Source organism: Lycium barbarum, chromosome 5 (genome assembly GCF_019175385.1).
Source record: "Lycium barbarum isolate Lr01 chromosome 5, ASM1917538v2, whole genome shotgun sequence".
In the NCBI taxonomy this organism is placed as follows: domain Eukaryota; kingdom Viridiplantae; phylum Streptophyta; class Magnoliopsida; order Solanales; family Solanaceae; genus Lycium; species Lycium barbarum.
In genome coordinates, this window is record NC_083341.1 from 137,472,694 (window position 1) to 137,483,541 (window position 10,848).

The 10,848-nt window shown below is 34.2% G+C and overlaps 1 protein-coding gene and 1 pseudogene across 1 annotated transcript; one reads left to right on the forward strand and one right to left on the reverse strand.

Moving 5' to 3' along the window:
- Positions 1-2,833: 2,833 nt before the first annotated feature.
- On the forward strand, positions 2,834-5,074 carry LOC132642801 (protein PLANT CADMIUM RESISTANCE 9-like). The gene is made up of 4 exons (XM_060359833.1): positions 2,834-3,078; positions 3,207-3,278; positions 3,780-3,989; positions 4,811-5,074. The coding sequence occupies exons 1-4, from the start codon at positions 3,018-3,020 to the stop codon at positions 4,888-4,890; spliced, it is 423 nt and encodes a 140-aa protein (XP_060215816.1). The 5' UTR covers positions 2,834-3,017; the 3' UTR covers positions 4,891-5,074.
- Positions 5,075-5,183: 109 nt separating this feature from the next.
- LOC132641808 (putative late blight resistance protein homolog R1A-3) lies at positions 5,184-10,848 on the reverse strand (annotated as a pseudogene).

The following is a 10,848-nucleotide window of genomic DNA, read 5'->3' on the forward strand; positions in this document are numbered from 1 at the left end:
TAACATTATAGTTCGTGCTCCGTATCTAAAACTTTATTATATTAGTGTTTGCTATGAATACAAAGTCTGCACTTTTTTTTTTTTGACATTGTTTGTTTTTTTAATATGGGAGTCACTTTGTTTTTTATATTGCTTGGTTTTGTCAATATGGGATACTATGTTCAAAACACAATTAATATAACATTGTAGTTTGGGCTCCGTATCTAAAACTTTATTATATTAGTGTTTGCTACGAATATAAAGTCTGCACTCTTTTTTTTTACATTGTTTGTTTTTTTATTATGGGATTCACTTTTTTTTATATTGCTTGATTTTGTTAATATGGAGTTCACCTTTTTTGTCCTGTGAGTTTGGAGATGGTGGGTTCTGGTTTATTTACTTTTTTTTTTTTAAATATTGGTTGGTGTTTTTTTTAAATTTTTAATATTGGTTGGTGTTTAATATGGGGACCACACTTTTTTTTTAAATGCTTAATTGGTTGGTGTTTTTTGAATTTTTTAATATTGGTTGGTGTATGTTGTTGTACAATAATTTCATTTGCTCCCACTAATGGGTTGATACACACGTGACAATAAATCCATCATTATTGATTTAATTGTTTGATTTTCTAAGCACTTTTGTATTTTAAGTATGTGGCTGTACAATAATTCTATTTGCTCCCTCTAATGGGTTGATACGCATGTGGCAATGAATCCATCAGGCTATATGCGCCCACAATTTTGTTTTTTCAAAAATTGGAAAACGGATATATATATAAGTATTTTAAGTATGTTGTTGTACAATAATTTCATTTGCTCCCACTAATGGGTTGATACGCATGTAGCAATAAATCCATCATTATTGATTTAATTGTTTGATTTTCTAAGCATTTTTGTATTTTAAGTATGTTGCTGTATAATAATTTCATTTGCTCCCTCTAATGGGTTGATACGCTTGTGGCAATGAATCCATCATTATTGATTTAATTGTTTGACTTTCTAAGCACTTTTTTTTTAACATTGTTTGGTTTTTTAATATGGGATTCACTTTTTTTTTTAATATTGCTTGATTTTGTTAATATGAAATCCACTTTTTTTTCTTCTCTTTTTTTACTGCTAATTCAGTCGTGATTTTTTTTTTATTTCTAAATTACTTTCTAGCTACTGCTTGCTAAAGATGAAAGAAGTTTTTTTTTTTTTCTCTACGATTTTTGGTGGTGGAAGTCGTCAATGTAAACGCAATACTATTATAAAACGCGGTCAACACGCGGCAAAGCCGTTGTATTATTGAGCTCGGTCTTTTTATAAAAAAAATAAAAATAAAATTGTCACTGTACGATAACTTGGCCCAGTAGCCAGTAAAGGACACAATTTAGCATTCAGTTTTTTGCGCGGATGGACCTCTTTTGGGGTGGTCTTTAATTTTTATTTTTCATTTAAAAAGGTGATTGAAAATACTCAAAAATTATGGATTTAAATTTTCACTCAGTCAATAAATAATAATTTAGCAAGGTAAGACTTTACAAAAAGTCTTTCTTATGCGGCAGACTTTGCCTTAAGCAATAACTAAAAATTTATCTTATAATTTTTTTTTTTTGCGCGGATGGACCTCTTTTGGGGCGGTCTTTAATTTTTGTTTTTCACTTAAAAAGGTGATTGAAAATACTCAAAAATTATGGGTTTAAATCTCCACTCAGTCAATAAATAATAATTTAGCAAGGTAAGGCTTTGCAAAAAGTCTTTCTTATGCGGCAGACTTTGCCTTAAGCAATAACTAAAAATTTGTTTTATAAGGCAAAGTCTGCTGTCTCCGGCAGACTTTTAGTTATGCCTTAAGGCAAAATTTGCCACATAAGGTAGACTTTTTTGCAAAACTTTTCCTTGTGATTTTTTATTTATTTTTATAAGTTGGGATTCGAGCCAGAACCTCAGGATATTTTAGGCGAAACGCAAAAATTAAAGCCCACCCCCACGAAGGGTAATCATGCAAATTGCTCTTTGATAATTAACGAAAGGAGAAGGAAAAAGAAGAGGTAGTATCATTACCTTAACATTAACGTAAATCTCAATGATACTTAACAGAATTGACAATTAATAATGTAAGCAGATATAGCATACAAGAAAGAGCTAGGAGTTCATCCAAATACGGAGTAAGAATGGTTCGAGATTTAAGTCAGTTATTATATTTTAAATTAAAAATTTCATATTAAATGAATCTCTTAAGATAATTATACGGTTTAAATTAAAATTATTGGATTATGCAGAACTCGCTTTCAGTACTCTAGCTCTGCTCCAAGGTTATCTAAATCTCTTTCATCAAAAAATTACACTGTGTATATAAGATTACTTTATTTTATGTATGTATATTATATTTAAAATCTCATTAATTTTTTCATGTGTTTACCTTTTTAATTTTTGAATCTCCTTAATAAAAATTCTATCTTGTTAGAGTTGCTTTTGACCAACTTAAGTGGTCAAAACCAAGACATTGACAAAAAGAGCAAAAAGTACTTATTAATTGTCCACAATTTCCAGATAAGTTCAGGAGAATGATAGTTTAATACTTAGATATGAGTTGGTCAAATCCACCCTAATTATATACTATATAATTTATATATCATAACCGTCTTCTATTTTTATATTCTTTTATTGTTTCCTGAAGTGGCCTTTGAATTGTAGAAACGAAATATCCAAGAAATGTGAAGCTTTCGTGTGCTCACTATGATTTTGAACGTAACCAATAAATTATTATAGTAAAATCGGATATAGATTTATAGATAATAAAATAATTTAGTAAGGTCATTCGTGGCAAATAAACAATAACAATAAGTGAAGATTGGAGGACATATTTATGAAATTTCCTGGGAAAAAATTAATGTACAAATCTTTACGTTATCCAGTATCATGAAAGTATAAAAGGGTCGCTAATTTTCTCAAGTGATTATAATTAAAGTGACAAAGCAAGTTAAGTCCTCAAGAATCTCTCAAGCTAATTGCTTCTTCAATTTCCTATTGCAATAACCAGAAAAAAAGAAGAAGATGAAAACAGAAGGCCAGTGGACAACAAATCTCTTCGACTGCTGGGATGATGGATCTCTTTGTAATTACTTTGATTATACACCCTTAATTTTAATTAAAAAAACTCCGTGGTTAATTTGTTTTCTCTCTCTTAATTAGTATTCTAACCTTCAATTTTTTAACTTTATTTTTTAAAATCTCTTTTTGAAGGTGTGAAGACTTGCTTTTGTCCATGTGTTACCACGGGAGAGGTCGTTGAGATACTTGATCAAGGCACTACATGTAAGAAAAATTTATAACATTCAGGGGTTTATTGGATATTAAGGAAAATATTTTTTAGAAAATAAGTTGTTTTATTGATAATCAAATAGGCAAATAGCAAAAATATTTTTCATTAAAAGGGGGAAAAACAACCTTTCTCTTCTAATGTTTTTTCTCTAGCAGAGGCGGATCCGTGAACTTATTTTTTAATATATATACATGGTTCTAGCCAAAAATATTGAGTCCTGTCGTACCCATACATAAATGGTAAATCCGCGAAAGTCCATTTGGAATAGCTTCTAAGTTTTAAAGAGGGTGGAATAATGAGATAGAGTTTTTTCTGAAAAATATTTTCCTTCGTATCAAACACACCAATTGCGCCTTGTTAAACCAAGAATTATCAAATTAGAACATTCCAAATAAAACTTCACCTAGTATCACTAAAATTAAACATTACTCGATTTCGTCTTAATAATTGTTATACAATTGTGCTAACTAAAATGCAAATTTCATAAATGGCAGCTAAAGGACATGCTTGTCTTCTGGCTTATGCTATGGGTAGCATTCACTGTGGATGGATTTATGGAAGAAGATATAGAAGAAAATTGCGAGAAATATTTAAATTACCAGAGACGCCATACTCGGACACTTTGATTAGTTGCTGCTGTTGTGTTTGTGGTATTTGTCAAGAATACAGGGAACTCAAAAACCGCGGCGCCAATCCATCCCTTGGTAAAAATATAAATTTAAGTTATATATACTGACAATATAAATACTGGTTAGTGAAAATTATAGAGACTACATGCAATTGTCTTATGAATGACTTAGATTGTATAAATGTTTTTGTACAATATAGAACTTGAACTCAAAAATCAAATGCATTTAAAATTCTCAAAGCATAAAATTCACTCTTTTCTTTTAAAGAACTAACTTGCCCAGTGCCAGAATGTCACGGAAATTGGTGACCTGATGATAAGGATGCCGACGACCAAAGTCCTGGTGAATGGCAATTGTAACTATAAAATTCACTCTTTTCTTTTAAAGAACTAACTTGCCCAGTGCCAGAATGTCACGGAAATTGGTGACCTGATGATAAGGATGCCGACGACCAAAGTCCTGGTGAATGGCAATTGTAACTATAAAGGCCTTAAGGTAGTGAAATTCCTTATGGGATAAGTTCCTACCCACATGAAAGGTATAACTATCTGCGCACCAAATCTTTATGTGGATTACTTTTTTCGCCGTCAAAGTTCCTATGGTACCTGCCGTTCATACAGTATTTGGTAATCCGAAGCTCATGTAGAGGCACCTACAACATATTCGTCATCTTGGCATGAACTGTTTTAAAATTGGAAATCTAGGGGTTTGTAAGATTTTCAATATACCCATGTTTAGAATTGAAAATCCCCGCAATACTTTATTCCACTCCTTTCATTTATACTTTAAGTGCAATTGCTACAATCCATACTTCCTCGACCACTACAAATTATAAATATGCTCTTCTCTACTGAAAATTTTATTTTCAATACTAATTAAGGTATTGACTTTGTCAGGATGGGAAGGCAATGTTGAGAAATGGAAACGAGAAGGGGTAACTGAGCCACCCATTCCTACATCTTCCATGAGTCGTTAATTAGTCTCTTCTGTTGTGTAATCAATATTTAAAACAGTGATGTTTGTTTGTGCCATGACATCTTTTTTTTTTTATGTACCTTCTATTGGAGAGAAAATGTAAAATTGGGTAGTTTATACAAGGTTGTATTTGTGATATGTGTATACTGTTTAACTATGTAATTCTCACGTTAATTAATAAATTTGTTTGTTGATGATACTAATAATATCGAATTTACCTCTCTGTTGAATGTGATAGCTTTCATTGAGAACCAGTAACTTTCAATTTGGTTATTTCGATCCTAACAAAATAAATAAGCAACAACAATAAGATAACATTCTACTGTTTCACAAGAATTCATCAATGTACATCAAGAACCAAGTCCAGAGAAGGGAAAACCAAGACGACTTACAGAAACAAAGAAAGAGCACAAAACAAGTTAAAATTACAACAATGAAGTCACAATCAACAAGGCAACAGTACATATAGAAACTAATTGCCAATGACAGGCTCTTCTTCAGTGTGAATCTAGACACAACAATAGAAAAAAAAAATGCTCCAAACTCATCTTCATTTTGGCATAGTGCAGTGGAAGTCTCTTTGAAACCAAATGCAGCTTTTATTAGCAGGAGACTTCTCTGTTAATACTGTTATATATAACCAGTAAGGCAAATGTAGTAGTAGCAAGCTGAAGGATTTGCAGTGACTCCGGTATCAGAAATGACAAAAGCCCCTATGCAAAACGATGCATGATCAGCTGGCATGTACTTTATATCTGTCGAAAAAGTGAAATATTTTCCGTCATACCAAACACATAGACAAGGTTTGTCTTGGTTACGATATATAATGTTTGTCTTGATTAGAAAAAGAGAGAAGGAAAAAAAAAAAAGACGGTCAACATTCGACCGTAGGCAGCACTAGCACAAACAGTACTCATCCTAGTGCTTCAGCTGCTCAAGAAATCAAGACACGCACGTCCTACTATGAACTGATCAGAAGATTGGATTGAATATACCTAAACACCCTTACTTTCAACTCAGCAAAAACATGTATTCAATGCTCAGTTGCTCACTCAACCATTATTAGTTCGGTTCCACCAGCAGATAAAAATAGTGTTAAATCATTGAAAGTGCTACTCACTGCAACAACAATTACCATATAATAAGTATACAATATTGCTGGCTAAAGGATATCGGAATTTGAAAGATAGTAGAGTCAAAACTGATTCTTTTTCACTCTTGACGAAATTCTGCTGGTGTTTATTTGAAATTACCACATCAAATACTGGAAATGTAATAAATATATGCTGATTCTTTTGATTTGTTGACGAAAATCTGTTGGTTTGTGCATTTAATTTTAAGTTTGCATCAAATGCTGGAAAGAATCAAGAATACCATCATATTAAAAAAGAATCCTGGTTGACGCGAACTCGGGTAAATGTAGGAAATTTAACAGAGAAATAACTAAATAACATATGAAGACTTAGTCTGACTTTTAACTCACCTGTCAAGTGCCAATGAAGCAATCTTTAAAGTTACAATCCAAGATCTGGAGGAAATACAGAAAGCTTGAATCCGCCGCCTTCTTTTTCTTGTTTCTTCTTTAGTATCGCTCGTGCAGATTTAGCAGCAGATTCGTTGCAACTCTGGAGTTCCATTAACTGGAGGCTTTGCACATCAGCCAGTTCAGCTGGGAGCTCCTCAAGCTTATCACATGCTATAAGAACAAGGCGTTTTAATCGTGGAAAGTTCCCGGATGAGGCCTTCCAAGAAGTTAAATCTGTCCTTTCGATCCACAGGACCTGCAGACGAGGAAAACCACCGTCCTCCGGGTCCAACAACTGTCCCCTAAACGCGTTTTCTTCCAACTTCAGCACTTCGAGGTACTCTAATTGACCCAATATAGACATATCTTTCCAGTCAAACCAAGTATCTATCAGACTGAGCTTTTTTAGCTTCTGAGGAAAAATATATGCTGGAGGAAGGCGTAGCTCTTTACTACTTAGACGAGTATCGTTCACCAACTTCAGATTTTCGAGGCAAGCTAACTTACCTATGTTACTGAACAAATTACTGTCTTCTAAAAGTGCATCTATTTTTCCACGAACGCCTAATTTCTTGAGATTAGGAGTTCGAGTAAAAACTTCCGCCGTGCAACATTCAGGTGCTATAGTAGAAAGTGTTTGTAGGCAACGATTCGCCAAGTTGTCCTTTCCGCTCTTGGGGCGTTTAGGGGAAGGCAATGTAGCAGAGGCGTTTGTGCAAACATGCCTTAATCTGGTCATATTCCAAATATCTGCTTTGATGTCAAGAGTACCCTGTTGCGTCTCAATTAAAAGTGTTTGTACATTCCAAAGATTCCCAAAGTTCGGAGGAATGGTAATAATCTTATCAGTTGAGAAAGCAATGTACCTCAAATGGAATAACTTGAAGAACTCTTTAGAAAAACGACTGAACTTGATCGATTCCGTATCTAATACCCTAAGCAAGGGAAATGCTCTGGGGATGGCAGGTATGTCATTTAAAGGCATGTCAATTTTTTTCGAGCCAAAGCATAAGAATGACCTGACATGCTCGCCGGAGGGCTTTGTTGACAAGAATTCAGGAACAGAGGAATGAATACACAAGCGACGATAAGTGGCTAACTCTCGTTTCTCTGGAAAAGACCGTTCTTGCCCTCGTTTGATTTCTTGAAAAAGATTTTCCTCCGTCATAGCCTCGTGTCTGCAAAACTCATGCAACATGTCATGAACACGACATGTTTTGATTTGACCGCTACAATTCCTTTTCATTACCATCACTAAGTTCCTATTGACAAGATCATTCAAGTGGTCCTCTGCTATATCCTCTAGAGTCAATGATCCTTGGTATTGTATGAATCCTTCCGATATCCATAAACGAATCAACTTCCGAGCTGGAATTTCAAAACCTCCCGGAAAAGCCCCACAATATAAGAAACACGCCTTTAAGTCGTAAGGCAAACGGTCATAACTCATTTGCACTAATTTCTTGCAGTTCTCTGGATCTCTATTTATGAGGTGCTCGCCCACGCTTTCAGCCACCAATTCCCACTCCCTTGTTGTCTTTCCTTTGCCTATCAAAGCTCCAGCGATAACAACTATTGCAAGAGGCAAGCCCATACATTTTTCGGCTATACTTTTTCCGCGTAACTCTAACTCAGGTAGACACTTTTCCTTGTGAAAAACCTTCTTCTCAAGTAGCTCCCAACTTTCATCTTTAGTCAAAAACTTTAGATCATGAGGTTTATCATTGCAAAGCTTAGCCACATTTTTTTGTCTAGTAGTCATCAAGACTCTATTCCGTTTATGATTATTGGGGAAAGCAACTTTGATGCGATCCCAAGCTTCCCTCGTCCACACATCATCCAAAACAATAAGATATTTCCCACCCTTTCCAAGAAGATCCTTTACTTCATTTGCTAAGTCGTCCTCTGGTGTATCATGATATTGTTTGGTGTTACGAGTGAATTTGCTGATGATGTTGAGGAATATTTCCCTTCTCTTGAATGTTTGAGAGACGTATACCCAAATGCGGGTGAAAAACTCATACTCAACCTTAGGATCCTTGTAGATCTTATATGCCAAAGTTGTTTTTCCAAGACCAGGCATACCAACGACTGGCACAACCTCGACATCATCTGATCCTCCGATGAGACGATCAATTACAGTTTTTGCTTCCTCATCAAAACCTACCACGTCATCTTCCTCAACTACAGGGACCTGTTTTAGGAATTTAAAGAAGAATAAGGTCTTAGAAATGATATTAGATGAATGTCACTCTATTTTACACAATGTACAGAGGATAAATGCAATTAAAGTCCTAGTTGACTGTCTGCACTCAATCTTGATTGCCTGTCCTTTTTAGGACATAGCTCAAATGGAGAACAAAGAGCCAGAAATACATAATCTTCTTGAATTGTAAACATGCAGCACATTTATTTACAGAAATCCATAACATAGATATGAATTAACTTGAGGGCATCACCTCTTTCTCTCAAGCTGTATTTTTAATAAGGGAGCTTTGGCCTACTCCTCTGTTTTTTTCCTATCCTTTTCTGCTTCTCATAATAAAATTCAACTAATTCTTGGTGGTTTTATTTTAAACTGTTTGACATAAGTTGTCCGAATTCATTTTTAGTTTCAACACACAGCTTGACACTTAGCACAAGATAATAAAAACATCAGCAAGAAAAACAGAGAAAAAAAGAGGAAACCAGTACAGAAAAAGAACTATTACCCGCAACCAGTCAATCTCAAGCAAGTTTGGGTTGGCTATATAAATCCCCACTATCCATATCGCTTTATTCACGCAGATTCAGGATTTGAACTTTATATGAGTTTGAGTTCAGGATTCTACCACAACTCAATTATTTGTACTTATTCAGTTGTTTTTTTAACACATATATAGGGTCGGAGCCAAATCTACGGGTTTGGATAAACTCATAACTCCCACTCTAGTCTCTACATTCGTCCCTGCCTATTCAAGCTCGTCACATTCCAAGATAATATAAAATTAAAATGTCATAAAAATGTAAAAAAAGCAACTAAAGTCAGACCTCTCTATAACAATCATCCTCTGTAATAATATTTCATTATAACGTGTCCAATTTTTTTGAAACGGCTTTTTCATGTCACGTTGTATTATATGTTCACTATAAGAGCATTTTACTATAGCAGAAACGATGCCGTTATAGAGGTTTGACTGTAGTAGAAATTAAAAGAGTGAGAAATCCACTTAATATACCTTCCTCTCCTCATCACCTCTGTTGGGATTATCATCAAATGAAATAGCTTGAAGACCATAAGCATCATCCTCACGAATTGCCTTCACCCTGTCCCTTATAATTTTAATCTCATCGGCCACCCCTTTAGCTCTAGCAACATGAGTAAGATGAAACCACTGAAGAAATTTATTTTTATCGTCATGTCTCTTAGCTTCAATCACAAATTTATCAATCGAATCCTCAGCATCGTTCACCACTTTCCTGATTTTCTTCACCAGTTCTTTCAAAACCTGAAGGAAAATAACTTACTCATAAACTCAATAAATCTTTGAATGATCGCTAATTTTTTGAAAATAAGCAATAGCACCCTATTTATAATACTGCAAAACCTATGCTTTACTTAGAAATTGGAACCCCAATACTTCTGATGCAGAGCATAAATTTATACGAAAAGATGTACAAAAATTGCAACAAATAGTAGATACGAACCAATAATTTTGAAAATATAATGTGTTTAATGCCAAGAACCTTAAATATTGAACCCATAAAACTTAAATCATCGATCTGCTTCTGTCTACTCCTATATAAACTTGATTACAATTCCTATTTAGACATAAGACATGAATCATACAAATGCAACAACAACAACAACAACAAACCCAATATAATCTCACAAGTGGAGTCTAGGGAGGGTAGAGTGTATACGGACCGTAACCCTACCTTGAGAAGACAGAGAGTTTGTTTCCGATAAACCCGATGAAAAAGAAACAAAAATAACAAGATAATAAGATAACCGAAACTAAGAAAACTGCAAGTAGTAATAGAAATCTAAGAAATAATATTAATACTCCTGCTATGGATAGACTTGAATTAAAAATACTAACAAATATCAAATTCTAAACAAGTTTGATTATTCTTCGACAAACCTCATTGTCCCTTCTTGATTTAGCAGCTTATTTTAGAAAAGCATTGAAGTCATTGAGATCTCTGAGTAATTCTTCAACTTCACCTTTTATACCAACAATTAAATCAGCGTTGTCAATTAATAGTTGCATCAAGTTTTCTACTAGGAACTTCACTGCTACATCTGCCATGGCTGCACCTGTGAGTTTGCTTTCAGGGGTTGACTGGCAAAGTCAACTGGAGCTAGTAGAATGGTTCACTAAAATGGATTCTGCCAAGTGCCAACTAATAATTAGTACTAGTACAATTATTGAATTCTACATACAGATCGGA